Below are 19,944 nucleotides of genomic sequence, written 5' to 3' on the forward strand. Positions count from 1 at the left end.
GAAATCGCGGTAGTGCGGAGGGACGAGAACCCCTCCTACGGCGGCAGGGTTAGATGACTTGGCCCCGACAGCGAGCGCTCGATGGCGGAGCCACCCCGAAGAGGCGGCCTGGCTCCTCGGCTGCCCGGCGCCTTTCCCGGACCGCGAGGGGACGCGAAGAAGGCGCGGCTGGGCAGGAGGTCGGTCCTTACGCGCTGCCCATCGCCGGTTTGCCTGTGCCACCGCTCTGCCCGGGCCGGGCCGCGGGATAGGAGAGGGTGTCGGAGCCTCGACGGCATGTGGCTCGGCGGGCAAGGTGGCAGGGCGGAGCGGCGCTGCCAGGGCCGAGGGCGCAGCGGAGGGCGGCGGGAGGGGCCCGCTCTGCCCCGCGGCAGGTGCTGCTCCGTTTCCGCACCGCCGGGGCCGCGGGCGGGCGGGAGCAGCGGCCGCCTCGAGCTGCGCCGGCGCCAGTGCCCGCGCGATGGCGCTGTGCAAAGGCGAAGGCACCGGGAAGGGTCGGGCGGGTGGTCCCAGCCGCGGCCCGCAGGAGCGGCCGTGAGCTCGGCTCCCGCCGCGATGGAGCCCGGGCCAAGCGGAGAGACCGGAGCCCTCGCCTGTGGGATCCACTCGTCCCTCTCCTCCTGACCCGGCGTACTGTCAGTGCGGACTACAGCCGCCACCCCGAAGGGACCCAGAGCTGCCTCGCCGGTGCTGGGGGCCATCCCGCTCCCAGCCCGCCGGCCGCTGTGCCCCCGTGGCAGCCCGGGACCTCTGCGCTTCGAGGCAGTGCCCGCGGGCGGTGGGCCGGTGTCCCCCGGGACCCTAGCGTGCGGCGCCGGGGACCCCACCGCGGCCCGGGCCGCAGCGCTCAGCCCCGGCCGAGCCTCGCGGTGAGGCTGTCGTCCCGCGGGCGCCGCGGCCCCTGGGAAGTACCGGGTGGAAGGGGGAGAAAGCAGCGGGCGAGGAGAGCGCCCGGCAGATCCTGCCACGGGGAGAGCCGCGGGGGCCGGCTCTCGGCCCGGCTGTGTGGGGCGAGAGCTGCCCCGGCCCGGGGGGCGGCAGCGCGGGCAGCGGAGGCCCAGGAGGTCGCCACAGCCCCGGCTGCAGCCGCCCGCCTCTGAAGGTCGTGTGAGCACAGAGCTGCAATCGCTTCCATGCGTTTTGGCTTTAAAAGCGGTAGTTAATGAAAACCAAACCTTTCCAAGGAGGTGTTTTTGTTCAAAATTTTTTGGTTATCAACGACTGAAGGGGTCCGCAAACTTCAGTAACAAGGAGCGCTGGGCACTCGGAGCGCATCCACTCCTGCTCCCATCAGTCAGAGAGCAGAAAATTCTCGTACCGGAGTTCGTGTTAGAAAAAGAAAAATAGGTTATTAATATTATTAATATTTTTTAAAAATAGTTGCTTTTTAATTGCGACATTGAAGATGGGTGAGGAAAGCAATGGGAAATATTTTTTTTTTTTCCAGTGGAAATAAGGACATGTGAAAATCATGCAATGGGGGAAAAAGCGTTTGTAATTCGAAACAGAGAGAAAAGTCTTTTATTAGGAAAAAATCTGTAAAAGAAAAACAAGCATCATACTTCATAAAATCCGTATAAATTAAGTGATGTTTACAAAAACAGAAGTTACCAAACAACATTTATACAAACTCGGTTACGTTTCTCTCGGTTTCACTAACAAGCCCCTTCGCTTCCATGTCAAAATTTTCAAATTATTGCGGCTCCCGATTTCAAAGTTATTTTCTCAGAGTATTTTATATAAACATTCAGTTTATAAATACGGACTAAACACATATTCGCTAATCCTGATATTCCAGTGAACGCGGAAATGAGAAACCAGCTGCCGGAGGAGAAAAAAAAACGAAAGCAAGAGAAAGGTGCAGGGGATTCATTGCAAATGAAGCAATCGCTACATATATATTTAAATGTATTTAATTGTATGCATTATTCAAATGCCCTTCTGACTAGTTTAATAATTTAGAATCGATAGTTTTCCTAAAAACTTTATAAAATATTTACACTTAATAAAATATTAATCGATTAACAAGCCAGTTGTACTCTTATAGGAGCTTTACTTAAGTCCTGTAATCGTGCTGTCGCCACACGTCTCCGCTGTTAAGGAAAGGATCACTGACAAAATGTAAATGAAGATCTTCAGACTGTGGTGTTTATAAAATACCTCATTAATGGGCTTGGATTGAGTCTCTCCATCCATCCACATCATCAGATATAATAATAGTAACGAATCAGACAGGGAAGATCCTGGCTAAACCATTGGCATTTTTTTTTCCAGAAGTACTGAAGTCCTAAATCACCAATTCTTCTAACTTTCTGGCCATTGATCCGCGGGCATTCGTAGTTTAACATCAAAGGTAAGAACAAAACATTATTCAATTATTCAATAGCTGGTGGAAAACGTTAACTTCCATGTAAGAACGTTAACTTCCATACTGCTGAGCTTTATCAAATTTTGCGGGGGGTGGGGGAGGGAAGGGAGAAAAGTTAGATCGGGTTATTTAAAAAGAAAACTGAGTTCTCCAAACTTTGAGGCTCGTTTCTGAGAGGGAAAGCAGGAGACCTGGCTGGCGGCAGCCGCTGCGCTCTCTCCTCCGCAGCCTGCGCGCTCCCCGGCACCGTCGCTCGCTTCTCCGACCGCTCCCGTGTCCCGGCCCTGGCGGTATCCCGGCCCCCCCCCCCCCGCCCTCGGCCTTCCGCCGTTCCCCGTATCTTCTCTGGCTCCCCCCGACTTCAGCCGACGATGGGACGCGGCTCCCACCCGCGGTCACGGCTTGCTGTCCTGGGGCGAGGCTGGCACCGCGTCCAGACTTCGGCGGCGGGTTCCCCTGCCCCTGCCGAGGGGGGGAGAGACACGAGTGCCTCGGCCGAGGCGGGGAAAGCACAACTTGGCACTGCTTTTCGGGGCCGGCCCGGAGGTCGGATGTGGAACGAAGGGATGATTTCTCTTACCCTGCCCGGGGATCCGCTGCTTCTCCCGGCACTATTTTCAGGGACGGCCCGGAGCTCACCGGGACACCCGAGCGCTCGGCGGGCGGGTGGGCTGTCACTGCCACTCGGAGGGAAGGAGGAGCGCAGCGGGACCGGCGGCAGCCGATCTCCTGTGGGGACCTGACCCTCCTCCAAACCCCAAGGCAGCACTGGGACGGCTGCATGGGGGCTCGGGGCAACCACTGCTGCCCACCCTACTGTCCCCGGGCGCTTACGGGAAGAACGAAGATCTGTCACCAGGGCTGTCCGGTGGCCGTGGTGCTCCCGCAGGTCCCCAGTGTCGCCGTGCCTGGGACGGGGGACTCCGCTCCCCACTAACCCCCCTTTTTTTTGACCCTCCGGCGCCACCGTAAAAGACAGAGTTCTTAAGGGAGCACGGCGGGGAAGGCGGCACCGCGCAGGGACCCAGCCGCGGACGGGCGGCAGGGGAGGCGGAGGAGAGGGGTGTCGGGGCATTTTGGGTGCCCACGGCCGCCGCCTCCTTCCCCGCCACCCGTCCGCCGCCCGCCCCCCGCGGCAGAAGGGATTCCCTCGGTCCACCTTAACGTGGGTCTCATTCCGCCGCCGGGCGGGCGGCGAGGGCTCGGCGGCGCGGGGTCGCCGGCTCATTCCCCCGCGCCCCCCGGGCCGGGCAGGGGGCGCTGCGGGTCCTCGGGGCGCCCGCGAGGCATGGCCCCGCCGGGAGACGCGCCCACGCCGCCGCCGGCCACAGGGAGCGGCGCGGTGCACCTTGCATCAGAGAGAGAGGGGACTGCCTGCCTGCCGGGTGACCGCTCGCCGCCCCGGGACTGGTGAGGGGCTCGATCCCGCCCCGCTGCGACTTCCCGGCCTGAGCTTTGCCCGCACCACTGGCTGCACTTAGGTAGCGCTGTCATGCCCTACTCGGAGCTCCGCTATTAAATAATTTAGCGGCGGCAGCAGCAGCGCTTCCCTGCCCGCTTGTTACCTTCTCCCGGCCCCCGCCATCAATTATTCAGGACCACCTCGGTAACTGCCTGGAGCCGGGCGTAGAGAACAGGGCGACGGCGGGGCCCTACCTGGGGCCGGTCGCTGGCTCTTGGAGGCCTGGAGGAAGCGCGACCGGCCCTCGGGGCGGCAGCCCCCACCACACCGCGGAAAGTTACTGTCGCCTCGCCCCGGCGGAGAGAGGTTGCGGGAGCACCCCGCCGTCGGTCGGTTCCCAGGGGGACGGGGGTGGGGGGCGGGTGGCAGGACGCGGCGAGCCCGCACGGGCTGCATCGGACCAACCCGGGCGTCTGGACTGAATGCCGGTGGCAGCTTTGCTCCTCCTCGGTCGGTCCGGTGTCCCCAACTCCCACTTCCCCACCATCCGCCCCCCCGCCCTTCCCCTTCTCCCGGCTCCTCCTTCTCTCCTTCCCTCTCAGCCCTCCCCCAGCCCGACTGCCCCTGCCCTTGCGCCTTTCTGCCCAGGGTCTCTCCTGTCACCACCGCGTCGCCTGCCACGCTTCCCCTTCCCCACCCAGCCTGCCCTACGCCCTCCCTTGGCGTGGCACTGCGCTCCTTTTTCGCGTGCGAGATGTATTATTTATTTATTGGTGTTTAATTTCCTGCCAGGTGGGTTTCTGCCTCCCACCCGTGCGCGCAGCAGGGCCGGGGCTCCGCGGGGCGGGCCGGGCCGGACCGGCAGGAGGTGGGCTGCTGCGTGCCCGTCTGTGCCCGATTCCGAGGTAGCAGCGAGACTTGATTTTTGCGGGGGGGCGGGGAGGGGGAGGGGTGTCAAGGCGAGGAGGGGTGGCGATGTTTGGGATGCACAGCCCTGGGACGGGAACGCCGCGCAGACAGACAGGCAGACACACACACACAGGCGTGCACATACACCAAACCCGAAAGCAAGGACAACCCCAAAAAGGACTCACTTTGCCTCGATGACTCAACGCAACTAATAACCGTTTCTCTGCTCTCTGTGGCAAGTCCCTCCTGCCGCTGCTGTCGTTGGCAGAGGAGGGAGCGATTGAAAGTGACACACGGGGGGCCGCCGCCGCCACTTCTCCGCGCCGCCAGGCACTCGCCGCCGCCGCGGAGCCCAGGAGAGCGGCGCTCCCTCCTCTTCTCCTCCCCCCGTTTCTCCCGGTATTGATCTTCTCCGCTGAAGGTGTGAGAAGTCGTCTCCCTTTCCCTTCTCTTCTGCGCCGCAGCCGACGGCCCCACGCCTCCCCGCCCCTTCGTCCCGACCTCTCCGCTCCGCTCGCCACCCGGGACCCTCCGGGACGGGGCTCTACCCTTGCCGCCCCGCGGGAAACCTCCCCGGCCCCGCCGCCTCAGCACCCCCGGAGGAGGGCGAGGAGGGGGCTGGGGGTGGGGGGAAGGAGTAGAAGCGAAGAACGCAGCGTGGGAGAAGGAAACAGGAAAACTTTCCACCCTGGATTCTCTACTTCTGATCCATGGACAGAGCCCAACTCAGCCAACTTACAGACAGGCTATAAGCAGTAAGTACAGCGGCAGCTCGCGGGAGCCGCTCGCTGCAGGCTTCCTCACCAGCAGCCGGCTACTCCGTGGCTGCACAGCTGGCCGGAGCGGGGGGGCCGTGCCAGCGGGGCCGTCTGGACTGGCAGCCTCTTCCCCGCGGCCCTCGAGGGAGGGCCGGGACTACGGCCGGACCCGGGGCGCAGCACCTGGCTGCAGCAGGCGGCTGAGCTGCTTGCCTGCCGAGCGCGATGGGAACCGGGGCGCAGCACTGCCTGCCCCCGCCCGCGGCAGGTTGGCGCCGGGCGGGTGAGGCGAACCGCTCGCTTCCAGCGGGGCCGGCTCCGGCGGCGGGAGCGGGGCGGCATCGCACCCGGCCGCTACTCGCCCGGCTTTACGGAGCTGAACCGCTCTGGAAACGCGCATCGGGAGCCCGGCCGGGTGAGCGGGGCCCGGTACTGGCCCGCGGCCACTGAAGCGCTCCTTGTTTCTCTCGCCCTAGGTCCGTGCTCCTTCTACTGCGACCTGCCAGCGGGAGCAGCGTCCCCGAGCATGGAGCGGAGGAGCGAGAGCCCCTGTCTGCGGGACAGCCCCGACAGAGGCAGCGGCAGCCCCGATGTCAAAGGGCCCCCCCCCGGGAAGGTGGCCAGGCTGGAGCAGAACGGCAGCCCCATGGGCACCCGCGGGAGGCCCAACGGCGCCGTCACCAAGCCCGTGGGAGGTAACCGTGCGGCCGCGCTCGCGGCGGCTCCCCCGCCCGGGGCGCGGAGGGCGGCGGGCCCGGGGCAAGAGTGTGGCGGGTGGGTCGGCACCGTGCGTGGAGGGGCCGGCAGGTTCGACTGACAGCTGGAGGGCTGCTGCACGCTTTCCCGGGCAAGCATTTGGCTGCTCGGCGCCGCTGCGGTTATGGGGATCCGCGGGGAGACTTGGACCGGGCGTGCGGCGCGCAGCCCTCCGGCTTTAGAAGGCCGCCTGCCGAAAGAGGCCACCCCGGGCCGGGCTCTGGCCGTGCAGCTCTCAAAAGGCGAGGGCTGATTCTGCCGGAGGGCAACGGGGTGAGAGCGTGTCCTGCGCTCGGCGCTTTTTCTGGTGCGGATTGCCCTGGGGCAGCCCACGGGCATCCCCCTGTCCGCCGGCGCTCCCGCGGGGCACGGCAGCGGCCGGGCGGCGGGCCTGGGCAGCGCCGGCGGGTTGGGTGCAGGCGGTCGGGCTGCCTTCACTGATGCAGGTGACACCAGTTGGGTGCGTTAACACCCACCGTCGCAGCTTTCAGAATAGGGTCACCAGGGTGGGAAAAATGGCAGGGCTTATGGTTGCATTTTGGGATTTTATTTTTCTTTGGGTAAGTAGCGTTTTGTAGCAGTTGTTGTAAAAGAGGCCAGGGCACGTGTAAGGTTCAGCTCTTTCAGCAGATATATTGAGCATTAGTTTTGCAGTTTTCCTGCGTTTTTCTAGAATACTTAATCTTTCTTACTTTGCTATCAAGTTGCTGGTCAGTTTTGTATTAAGAGGATGTTAAGTACGTGATTAATTTTTTCCCTTCTTTTGTTCCAAGTAGTTAAACGTTCCAGTCATTTCTTTTAAATGCCTTCTTTTTTCCTCTTAACTGTGATGCTGTTGTGTTTAAGACAGTGCAAATTCGTGTTAGGAAAAAATATATTTAAAAATCTTGAAATTAACCAGATGTGAACAGAATACTGCAGGAATGACCACCAAAAACTTTACCTTAAAAAAACCTCTGTATTTGTGTTTTAGAGTGAGCAGAGCCGTAACACATAATTGTAGTTGTTTATACACAAGGAGTTTGTGTAACTGGCGTTTTGAGAGATACATTGAGAGGGTCGTCACATGACTCTCTATTACGTGAGGTTTATTTAGCGATTTTACCATTAGATGCTTGTTTTAGACCTCTCTGGCTCAATAGGCTTCCTAATTGCTGAAGTTTACTAAGGAGCTGCACATTTTATTTTAAAAGCGTAGGATTCATTTATATACCTAATGAAGGGTAAGAGAGCTCACTAGTTTTATGTTTCTATATATTTAGTTTTTAATCCTCTTCTCTGTGCTCTTCCAATGTATGGAAAAAGAAGAAACAGCTTTGCAGTGAAAGACTTGTAATACTGTTCCCCTTAGAAATTGGTGAAGAAATAATTTGTTGAATAATTGTTAAAAGGAACTAGTTAAATCATATAAAAAGCATGTGTAATTTTACATGCCTTTTTTGAGACTTGGGCATCAAAGATGCTTGATTTTTAAAGGAATGTTAGAATTAGAGCTGAAATATTTTTCCTTGGGGTATTTATAGAAATATACTTTAAGATAACTCTTTTAAATGTTTTGGAATATATGTTTGCTTTCTAGTTGCAGCTGTATTATCCAAGGGAAATTCATCAGCTTTTATAGTTATACTGGTGGTTCAGCCTGAATCTGGCCTGTTAAGCTGTGGAAGATTTTTTCCACTTAAGAAAACGACTTTCATTTCTGAAAGCAAACTTTTAAGACCCTGAGTTTTCATTCATTACTCTTCAGCTCGTTTATAAAGGTATTGTAGACTGGAGTGTAGAAGTGTGGGGGAATAAGAAATGCAGGAGTAATTTTTTTTTCCTTAGCTGGTGTTCTTTCAGCAGTCTCAGTCTCTTTGGGTTTGGGCTGTTCATAATAAAGGTTATTCATTACTCCTTATTGATACTGAAAGCAAGAAAAAAAATATTCCTTTCTGAATACTTACCTAGGTTCTATAATACTCAATACTAAATTAGTTAAGGCAGATTTTTTTTTTAATAAGATAATGGTGCTGTTTAAAATTGATTTTTTTTTTCTCCTGGAAATCACTCTTAGAATAAATCAACATAGCTATTTTCCAGATATTTTTCTTTTGCTCTTTTTCAAGTTTGGTCTTTAAGAACCTGTTATGATCAAGTGGTCTTTTTCTGCATGCAGATCACACCTGTTTCAGGTATTTTTGGAAATCTGTATCTTTGCAGTGATTACTGTGGTGTTAGTAATTTTTTCACCGAAGTTGTGAAATGCCTCTGTAGACATTTGTGGAAGGGCTTACTTTTAATTTACTGGCAAATTAGTATAAAATTATTTGAAATAAATATTGATAGGGACTCTCCTACTATTGTGCCTTGAGTCTGACAAAAAGGAAACTATTGAAGGTCATAGTGAAGTGACATCCAAGGCTTCAGTTGCCAGTGTTTCTGTTTATTCTTATTTCTTGGGTTTTAACAAGTGCTAATACTTACTGAATGTGAATTGTATTTGGGACAAAAGTGGAGATACTGGTGGTGAAAACCACCAGACCATTTCAGGTTTTTTGTTTTATTTTTAATTCCATGATGTATATCTAAAGATTTTGAAAGCAAAGGCACATGCTAGCAATTCTTTTTCTCATCTCATTTTGGGCCTTAGATATGTAAATGCTGAAATTTCTTCCTATTTGTCAAGTGGCTTTTTGTTGTAATAATATGAGTTTCTGAAGTTAATTAGCGAGAACAGAGCTATAAGCTCTCAACTACCTGCAGCTATTAGGAGTGTGATGACCTTTGGTAACCAGTTTTATAATCGTACCGTTTGCTGCAATTATTCTTCTAGTGACTTCCCTGAGAAATAGAGAAATATAATGCTATCGGTGTTTCTAGCTTTCTCTCTAGTTTTATGAGTGAAAAAGTGTTTTAAAATAAGCTTATGTAATGCAGACAGAAAATCAGTTGTTCTCATGAGAAATTTTGCATTGTGACTTTTCTGGTTTTTTATTTCTAACATGAATGTGCTTAATTCAGAGGGCCATTACAGCAGCTATAATAATCTAGTGAAGGTCACTAAAAAGATAAACGAGGTCTTAAAGGTTGTGTTTAATAGGGGATTTAAAAGTTTTGGTACTGTTTACAATGTTGTTAGCGTCAGTCCAATGTATTACAGTCCAGTTTTGGTTTGCCTGACTAACCCAGTGCTTCTGAAATATTTCAACAGTTATCTGAGCAGTCTGTTTTAAAACCTGTATGTAATAAAACACAAGTGCTCAGATTTTAAGGAGAGTAAGGTTCCTTGGAAAAAAAGACTAATATCGCTTTAAAAAACATATGAAGCCTGGGAGAGAGTTTAGAGCAAGCAAGAGCACTATGGTGTTGACAGCTTTATATCCCTGTTGGGTAACATTCACTTACTAGAATTGGCGTCTCCTCTCAGTTAGTAATTCACTCCATAAGGATTAAAAAAAGAGGCGTGATTAATGACTAGCAAACTTATATTTACAGAATTGTTGATTGCAGTTCGTGAACCTGTTTGTGTAAGAGTGGATGTGTGCATATATGTGTGTGTGTGTGTTGATTTGAAGAGCATAGAAAATAAGCGTCAAAAGCTTCTGAAAGCAACTTAAAATGCCAGCATGCAGAATGAGCTGTTCTGAAGTTTGATTTTGCTGAAAAAGAAGCATAGAACCAAATGATAGCCAAGGGACCATGTTCAAATTTGAAACAGGAAATGATGGCAAAACATTTTTTGTTTAGATTAGTTTGATGCAGTCTGATAACATGTTCATATTCATTTATCTGTTAAAAACTGTGATTCAATTTACAAAATATTAATGGAGGGAAAAGCTTTCAGGCAATTCAAACCAAAACGTATGATCAGGATGCTAGCAGTAGCTATAGTTACAGGGCTTGTACGAAGTCAGATGTAACAGAAATGTGGATGCAGTGACTCTCTGGAGCGCTGCTGCTGATTGCTGTGAGCCCCCTAAAGTTCAGTGTATCCTGGTCATGTCTGCTTAGTGTAGTTAGAAATCAGTTTTAATATGTCTCTGGGGTGACAGAAACATGGGCTGTTGGATAAAGAGCTGTTTGTCAAAGTCCATTCTACATATTTCTGTAAAAATATTGTAGGGTTTGTACTGCCTTTTATACCTTTACAAGGATTTAAGGCACTTGTCTGGAACAAAAATTCACTTCTGTGCAGATGGAAGAATACAGCCTGATCAGATTTGCTCCTCTGTTCTAAATGGTTAGTTAACATGGCGTCCTGGACGCAGTATGTTTCATTTGTCCTTGGGAATTGAGCAAAGCAAGAGGTTACGTTTTAGATTCCTGCCCAGATCCTAGATGCAGAATACCTTCCTGCTGCCTGAAAGAAATATGTAGCCGTTCGAAAGAATTAAGTGCACTGAAATACAGAAGCATGAAAGCTGCAAATCCTTGTTAGTTTCAGGAACCAGCATAGATGTATTTTTATGTTTTACATTTATATTTTGTTTTATCTGTGGCTGCATAGTTGGAAAATGTTACTTTAAATTTGATATAATTCAGTAGGGATTTGGAAGAAATGTAAAATCTTGCATTTTACGTGTTTCTGATATATAATGTGAAAGAAACCTCTAACGGGAACACTAAGAAAAGCAAGACAGTGATTTCTTTTTGGGACTGATTGTTAAAAATGAGTTTTTGGTCTTTTTGCTGATCTTCACCCCTCTCTTCCTTTTCCAATCTGGCTATATCATGTAAATAGAACAACCAGAGCAGTCATTCCTGAAGGGTCATGCAGTGTATCAGCTGTATTTTTGCTGAGGTAGAAAAATAGTCTTTCTTTATGCGTTTTCAGTACTTGGTCTGTTATTAAAATAAAGACACAGTTGGTTGAAGTATGTGTGCAATTGAACATACAAATTAAACAGAAAATAGGGTATCCACCCATTCAGTGACCTAAACATAATTTGATGTTTAGGGTAATTTTGGAACCCTTAAGTTGCATCTGCAGAAAGATACCAACAATTTTGAATTCAGGATTTAAGATTAGCGGTAGTAAGATTTTTTTCTTTCCCCTGCAACAGTTCCTAAGCGTTTCAAATCATCTCCCTGCTTCTTTTCCACACCCATGGCCATGTTAGTTAACTGCGTGCTGTTATTCTTATCATAAACCAAAGGAAAGAAAAAGCAACCAACATAATTGAAATAATCTACATTAATTCTCTGTTTACTCCTCCCTTTTTAAGTTGTGTCCTGCCTTTTCTTGATCTCACTGGAATAGAACATAGTATATTTACTGTCAATTATTTATAGGGCAATTCTTTGACAAACTCACCTTAACAGGAGGTTTCAGTGACTCCCCAGAGCTGTTTTTGTGCCTAAAGAAGAGGGCAAAATCATGATAAAAACTATAAAGATGCCAATGAAGTAACATATTTTCAAGAAATTAAATAGTGACTTATCTTCCACTCAGAATTTAGATGAAGAGTTCGGACATCGAAGGAAGGCCAACACTAAGCTTTTATAGTTCTGAATAAACACTTAGAGGTGAAGTTTGAAGATTCCTTTCCCAAATACCTAATTTTGTGGAATCCTTATATTCTATTTAAATACTCTTGTGGTGCTGAACATTTTATCTTGATTTAAAAATAGAAAAACCTGGCATAATGTAATCAAGTTGTCATTTCAATAGACAGCTATATCATATTGAAACTTTCTAGTAGAAGTGCCTGTAGCACAGACTTTCAGATGGTATCACTTACTTTAAGATTCCTTTAAAAGTATTTAAGTTTAGTATTGTTCATGGAGAGGCTAGCCTGAGTATTTATTTTTGCAGTTACTTTCTGTTATTGATGTTTTCTTTAGAGCTGTCTGTGTGGAATGGGGAGGAAAAGGGCTGCAACGGTAGTCCGGAGCTTAAGTAAAATACTTGAACCAGTACGATTTTTGTCGCTTGCATTGACACAGAACATGGTAATACAATATGACAACTATGGTGCTGTAAAATGAAGAGTTTTATGGCAGTCATGTATTTATATGCACCAAACATCTGTGTGACCTGTTTAGGAAAATTCTTATTTTTGTGATTGAGCAGTCCTCAACCTGCTTTTAAATCTTATTTTTAAACTTTTCAAAATAGCTGAAAATCTGTAAAACTTGGGAAGATTTTCTTTTGAATCCCAAATTGCAAGGCATAGCTAAGTTAGGCCTTTAATTACTGCCCCTCATAACTTAGTTAAATTAGTAACTACTGCGGTGTTTTTAAGATTAAAGGCTCAGTTTTTCAAGGTATAAAGTATTACCAAGTCCCTTTGAATTGATAGGATGGGGGTTTGTTGGAGATAACCTGTGCCTGATTCATACTCTGTAACTACCAAAGGAGCATGCTCTCCTTTTGAAGCTTGGAGTGGCTTTGAAACCAGTCGCTGTGTTGAACAAGGAGCCAGAGCCCTTTCTAGCTCTGAAAAAATTGCCTTGTGGTAATTGGTTCCTACTGTACCAAATGTCTGGGGTCAGCTGCATCCGTCCCCATGGTGGCATGTGTCACTAATGCAGATGTAAGAAATAGTCACAGCAGACAAAAGGCAGCTGAGTATTTGATGGCTTTTGAGAAATGTTTTCTAGCCTCTAGCGATACTAAGAAAAATTGCCCTCCAAGAAGCTTTGTACTTGTTGCAGAATGCTCATCAGCAGCGTCTCTGCTGCGAGGCTACAGACAAATGAGTTTACGTTGATTAGTGCTGTGAAAGACAGAAAATACTCTTTGCCCTTTCATATGGGGGCAGTTGCTTGCCCACCTAGTTGAAGCTCTCATGGCCATTCCCAAGTGTTGACTGCTTTAATGTGTGATGTGTTCTCAGCTATGTTGTCCATATTGTCGCTATACTATAGTTAGGGATTTTTTTTTTAATCCAGAGTCTCTGTGCTTTGTATGAAAGCACGTACTGCATCTGTTGAGTATATTTTGTCCCAGTCTTCATTTGCATTGATCCGAATGTTGGTAAGGGAAAAATTATTTTATATTTCCAGTGTTATTTCCTCTATTTCAGGGAACTATAGAAAAACCATGAAACAGTATTTTTAGTTGTTGGGTTTTTTCTTTTTAAATATATTTGCTAGCTCTGTGAGCATCCCCTGAAGATTTACAAATATACAAACTTTTGGCATTTGTCTATTAGCAGTTTAGGGCTGCTGACATTAAAAAACTCTTACAAAAGATGTTTGAAAGGGCTTGTTTGTTAGTTTTATTGGTTGGTTAGTGCTGTGTTTTGCTTTGGGTTTTTTAAGTGTAATTCTTATTCTGATTTTTAAAGGTGTGAATGTCAGTGTTGCTAGTATCTGAGGACTTACGCAAAACCTCCTTCCAGAAGACACTTCTACTTAGAATAAAACTATGCAAATAATTTAGAGATTGTTTAAAAAATGCAGTGTGAGCCCTGCTTCAGTATTATGGTAAACTGTATGCTAAGGCAGGAATACTGTGTCTGAACTCAAGATATATTTTCGATTTCTTGTCAAATGCTCAATGATTATTGGTGCTTCATGCAGTGATGTTTAGAAAAAGAGAAATTTGTTGTTATTTGTGGAAGCTGTGTGCAGGGAATGGAAAGAAATTGAAGAAATAGGTAGATCTAGATAAGGGTCCAAGCATATGACTTATTTTCTAAATAGAAAATTAACTGGCTAATTATCTGGCTAAAAACGTTTAGTCATTGTGCTCTAACTGATGTCCTTGTATCAGATGGACATGCAATATTAAACAATTTAAGCACAACTGTACCTTGTTATCAGCAATGTCAGCAAGGTAAAGAAGGTCAGAAAAATCTTAATACCTGTCAGACATTATTTTATATGAAGCTGCAGCATCTCTTGAGATAACCATATACCTTCTCCATTTTCAGAATGCAGTAGAAATGTCTTTCACTTAAACATGCTCCCTCATTTGTTCCCCAAAGACACACACTGAGATGAAAAGACGCACTACTGACAGCAGGTCTTTTCAAAGGTGCTAAACCTGGCATGAAATGTCAGGAGGGGAGTTTCTTGTATCAAAAGCATGATTTGTATGGCTGCATACAGCCACAAGGTTACTTTTGTCTCTCTCTCAGCTGTTCCATTCTATTTGTAATGTTGAGAAGGGGCTGGATTAGTCTGTCTTTACTTGGGTATCACCAGCACTTCACTCTCAAGAAGTTGCTGACTTTTGTCAGCATTTGGACGGAAGCTTCAGATAAGTGAGGAAACTCACAAAGAGGTATTTACCATCTTGGTAATCTAAACTCATGGAGAATGTTTTGCCATAAATTTAACTGACAGGCGTATATTGGAAATGAAGCATGTTATTTTCCAAACTATAACCAGCCTATTTTTTGGAGAGTAATATAAATTCATATTTTGAGCATATTTTGGTTTATGTGCATTTCCATTATTTATATATTAAAAATAGATGTGCACAATTTCCAGCCTTATTATTTTGAATGGTTATTAAGAAATGTAGTTATAAATTATGAGTTAGACAATACTTTGGAGTAAAAGGTGATTTTCATAATGTCTTTTCCCAACTTACAAATAACTTCTTTGCCATAATACAAACATGTTAGCGGAGCAACATGATAGATGTCTCTTTAAGTATCGTAGTAAAAGAAAATGACTTGTATTCTGAGGCTGTGGATAGTTTATGTTGTTTTGGACCCATTTCCCAAGCAGTGATCGAAAACAGATTACAATAACAATTATACAGTCAGAAGATGCAATATCCATTTCTGTTTTAATTGAGTGAAAGAATAATAAAAACATCATTAAGAAAAATGAGGTGGACCTGTCATACATGCTACCAATTTTTAGACTTCGAGAAAATGCAGAGTAACAGAAGTGTGAGGGTTTTTTTAAAATTTTTTTCCTTTTTTTAAAAGTAGTTTGTTTCTCAAGCTAGAAGTCAGGAGAGTAGACTTCATACGAGCTGCTGTGAGCAAGTGTGCAGTAAGTAGGCATATTGCTTGACAGTAGTGCTCAAGTTAGGCATTATCTAAGCGTCTGGGTCTGGCATAATAATGAATGTATTGAGCCTTTGTGATGACATTAATATGATCATAATGTCATATTGACCTGCCAGCTGCATGAGCTTTGAGAATGCCATGGACAAGTAGAAAGTAGTAAAAATGACTTCCTTCTCTTTCAAAATGAAAAGCTGTGCTACTTCATGTAGGTGAGTGTTTTCTTTTTTTGTGCCCTCCTCCAATCAGTGGACATGAATGCAAATAAGAGCACTTGGTCTCTTAAGCCATTGCTACCTGGGATGGACTCTCCTATGGCCCTTTAGCTTCCTTGCCATCTCCAGGTTCAGTTAAAACCCAAAAGGCAGAAAGGCCCTGTGCCAAGGGGCTGTGCATCTGTGTGCCTCTTGCAAAGGGACCAAACTGTAGCTGAAGGCCTGAGTCTGGGGGATCCTGGCTCCCCATTTTCTCTGACTCCTAGACCTATAAGTAGAAGCGTCCTTTCTCCTGTACCATACATGGGAAGAGAGAGCCTTGCTACAGTAGCCTTGGCTCTAGTCCTGTATCATACAGCTTTATAAATCAACATTTGGAATGGCATCCAAAAGTGAACTGGGAGCCAGTTTGGCCTTTGGAGCGCAGATGTAATCTGCTTTCTTTGGCTAACACCTCTCAGTGAGCACATGCATTTGCATTAGCAGAAGTATCTAATTATTTGGTGTAGTTTTTTGTACATAATAATGTAGCAATTCAGCTTGTTGAGCCCCAAAAGCATTGCTGACTCATCACAAGTGAATCCACACACAGAAGGTCAGCCTATAGGCAGGTCTCTTCCACCCTTGGCCCAAAATATTCCTAACTGGATGAAGCGTACTGTGCATACCTGAGAAAGAGAATGTATCTAACTTTTGTTCCTTGACCTCATGACTTGTTTGATAAAGATCTGGTAGTTATTAAACCCATTAGATTAATGTGACCTGCTGGCAGATGAATATAAATATTCCTAAAGGACTAATGTACAAACTGATAGCTGTTAAATGTGTGATCGTACGTTAGTAGAGTGGTTCCCCCACGATGCTGCGGTAAGACAATACACGAGAAGGCCACTCAAAAGTTGCCCTCTGTCCACACGGGTGTGAAAGATTGGAGTTGTAAGTAAAGGCCAAGCCCCAGAGGCCAGTTGCTGACCCATTAATGGGCTGTGGGTGCGGACTGTCTGAAGACTCTGTATTGGCTGGTGAAATGGGAGGCAGAGGGGGAAGCTGGCTGCTTTCTGGAGGACAGAACGGCTTCTACATTTGATTATTTGTGAGTCTCTCTTCCACTTATTTTCCCACTGAAGATTTGATGAAGATTTCTGTGGTCTTCTTCTACCAGAAAAATACCATCTAGTAATGATATTGCTGTAGCAGTAGCCTTACCCTTGCTGAAAGTGAAGCAGGATGAAGAGCTTCATCAGTTACCACTGAGTTTAACAACATATATTCTGAGAGAGTTTCATGTGGCTTGTCCTCTTGAATGTGTGCTTGTAACTTTTGCTCATAGCCACTTCTGCCATATCTGTTGACGTTGTCACTTAGAAATTAGGTTTTCTAGTGCTGCCACTATCTATAAGATACGAGGAAGGAGGCAGTGGTTACAGTGGTTGCAGATAATTCAGTTTGTCTCACTGTTGTAGCCTGCAAGTGGGTTTGAAGGCAGAGATGTAAGTTGGCAGACATTTATATCGTAACACAGGGAAGGGGTGATAAGATTTCTTCGTTTTCTTGCCAGGGAGTGGTTCACAGAGGAATGGACATGATGGAGAAAAGAACTTGCTGGTGGGTCCCAGTGGAGACCCCAAAATAGGCCCGAGTGTGGTCTGCAGTACTTCTCCAGAAATAAAACCTCAAAAGAGCTATGAAGGCTTTTCTGTTACATTCCAGGGGACTTATCCTGGTACCAGGAGACCAGGAGTTAATAGAACCTTCATTAAAATGCTTTTGCTAGAAGATGGTTTTTTTCTTCAAAAATTACATAATATGGTGGCATCTGCTAGCACCACTGAATTTAAGGGCTTATTAGTGGTTCCAGTTTTCAGGGTTTAAAAATGTTGGTCATTAAAAATAATTTTGGGTGGAACTTGGCATAGAGTCTTAACCCCTTAGGCGAGTTCTGTTATGTTTTCGAGAGACAAGAAACAGAAATTTGTTCCTCAAACTAAAAACCCCTCACAAACCCTATACTTGTTTTTAAGTTAAAGAAACCAAAACCTAAAACTTAGAGGAAATTAATGGCTTAAGGTGATTTTTTAACAAAAAGTCATCTGATTTTGGAAGTGTTCATTCCACTGATTTTGAGTAAAAGGAGTATATTTTCCATTTAATTAATATGAAGTATGGATGTGGAGTATTTTTTCTTCTTTTATAACTGGGAAACAAGTTGAAACAACTGACCTGTTTTATTTAGGAAAAATGTAGCTATAGTGTCTTCACCTTTTTACTTTCAATGGGAACAGTTGGACTTAATTATTTTAAGTGCTCTTTTCCAACCTAACTGATTCAAGGATTCTCTTCCATGGCTTGGAAGGCTTGCGTGTGATTCTGGTGGACAGCATGGTGCTGGTACCCCCCCGGATTCCTGCATGCCGTGGGTGTTGGTGCACAGGGGGGCTGAGCTTTCTGCTGGAGGAACCTAGACAGCCCTTTGTGCTGCCTTCTCACTCGGGCTCCCTCAAAGCAGTATTTGGAGCTCTGGGCTATCATTGCTCTCAGTTCTGCTTGTTTAATGAGAGAGGTGGAAGTGCTTTATTATAAAGTGCTTTAATTGCACTTGCCTCCTGGCTGCCCTGTGCATGGCTGTCCCTGGGCTAACAGGGTGGCACAAAGCCCCAGTGGGGTTGCTCCTGTTCCTACTCTGTGAACTCAACAGGTGGGACAGATTCAAACTTCGGGTTGAGTTAGTGCAGCTGCTTTAGCAAAGGGGATTTGTTACCAGAAACAGCTGATTTGCTTTGACTAAGAAAAGGTCTCATCTCCCGTGAGCAGCACTTCTGTCCCAGACACGCTGCAGGAGAGGCTGTGCCAGAGGTAAATGCTCGGTGTTTTTCTATTTCTCATTTCTTGTTTGTCGCAGCACACACTCTAAATGTGGCTTTTCTTTTTTACCAGTTTTTTTAGAAATTCAAGCATTATTGAATCAAGTTATGAGTTTCATAATATGTTTCTGTGGTGGGATAGTGGCCTGAAATATTTTGTGTTAAACAGTAAGGCTGTTATTTCAGCTAGGAGAAGGATTCTTTGGGTAGTTAAGCTGTCAGAAGCAGAGGACATCTGCAGAGATGGTAGTGACTTATTTATAAGACTTCCTGAGATCTGGGATAGCTGCAATAGCTGGGAGACTGAAGCCACAAAAAGGACTGGAAGCTGAAGAAAGATGTAAATAATACCTTGTGGTTTGCATTCGCCATTGGCTAAAATATAAAATGTAGAAATGCATTTCCTGCCTACAGATTTATTGAATATGTAAAGCCAGAAAAAATAGCCGAGGAGGAGTAGAAAGATATTGTCCTTAGTTTTGCTTCCTCTGGCCCTCCTAAGAAGAAAAATTCTACAATGTAATGTTATTTAACATGATTTTGTTTCTTTGGCAAACGTTGTATTAAAATCATCTGTGGACTGAGCTCTTCTTTACTAAATTGCATCCTGGAACAAATTATTTGCAGTGGGTTTATAAACCCATGAAGAGTAGGAGTTTAACAGCATCACATTACTGCTTATATGCAAAATCAGATATCTTGCATTTTGTCTAGAACACACTGGAGAGCAGAGGATTAGCAGAAAGTAGGGTCCTTGGTTTTAAACAAAACCTTTTGCTGTAATGAGGTGCTTGATGCCACATAAGATTGCACAGTGGCAAAGGTCTTGGTACAGTCTCCTGTATTTGACATAGCGATTTCCTGCTGGCCGCCTGTCAGTGTGTGCACACAGCTTTCTTCACGTGGTTCCGAGTGGTTAGTGACAAACAACTGCAAAGTCATTCCTTCAGTCCCTATTAAAAAAGATTTACAGCGAAAGAATTCTCAGCTTCATAATAAGGCTGTTGTAAGCTGGTGCTTGATAAGTAAAAGGCTGGAACACAGTCCATTTACCCAAACCGAGCATTTATTGTAAATAAGTTAAGTGCCAACAACTTATATTCTGACCGATTTAATTGTATTCGTAATTTATGGTGTAACTTGAAAGTGAGCTTTAATGGACATGCCTAATGCTTGCTGAAATGAGGGAGCTCTGTCTCTTCCACTTTATCATGGAATTGCCCGGCCACGGGCAGAACTTCTTGAGTGTGAACAGTCGCGTATGTGTGGCCTGGTGGAAATGGTGTGATTGTGCTTGTTTAGCCTGTCCTTGTATCTCCTGCATCTGCAGCCCTCAGCTGGACTCTGCAGGATTTTCTGGAGTTCTCACATCACCATCAGCTATAGCTATGCTGTGATCTAAACAGAAGTATTGTTGAGATTAAAAAAACCTACCTATTTTTTCTGATACTGTTTGGTGTCTTTCCTCTTGAAAAAGCCCCAGCCAACTGGACAAAATACCCCACATTTTGGAGTGCAGTTAATTTTTCTAATTACAAATTTATCTTGTTACATGGGATCTTAAAGGTCTTTTCCAAGCGAAATGATTCTCTGATTTTATGTTTGTTCAGCTAGTCAAGTCCTTAGTAGAAACATCCTGATTGATTAACACATTAACTAGATTTTAATTTCTGATCACTTCAGGATTTGCAGTTTACGCTGTTTTGAAGAAGTGGCACACT

At 46.5% G+C, this 19,944-nt stretch overlaps 1 protein-coding gene across 7 annotated transcripts in view; it reads left to right on the forward strand.

The window, feature by feature from the left end:
• The first annotated feature begins 1,533 nt into the window (after nucleotides 1-1,533).
• SATB2 (SATB homeobox 2) overlaps nucleotides 1,534-19,944 on the forward strand; it is a 132,285-nt gene continuing 113,874 nt past the window's right edge. For 2 of the 7 annotated variants that reach the window (XM_068196247.1, XM_068196250.1), the window contains exon 1: nucleotides 5,493-6,132. In XM_068196247.1, coding sequence (XP_068052348.1) covers nucleotides 5,964-6,132 — 169 coding nt within the window. In that variant the 5' untranslated portion in view covers nucleotides 5,493-5,963. Of the gene's footprint in view, nucleotides 2,354-5,109; nucleotides 5,435-5,492; nucleotides 6,133-6,615; nucleotides 6,754-18,092; nucleotides 18,216-19,944 lie in introns of those variants that run through there. The other 5 variants (XM_068196245.1, XM_068196251.1, XM_068196246.1 and 2 more) reach the window with 5 other exon arrangements.

This window comes from Anomalospiza imberbis, chromosome 7, assembly GCF_031753505.1.
Source record: "Anomalospiza imberbis isolate Cuckoo-Finch-1a 21T00152 chromosome 7, ASM3175350v1, whole genome shotgun sequence".
Classification (NCBI taxonomy): Eukaryota; Metazoa; Chordata; class Aves; order Passeriformes; family Viduidae; genus Anomalospiza; species Anomalospiza imberbis.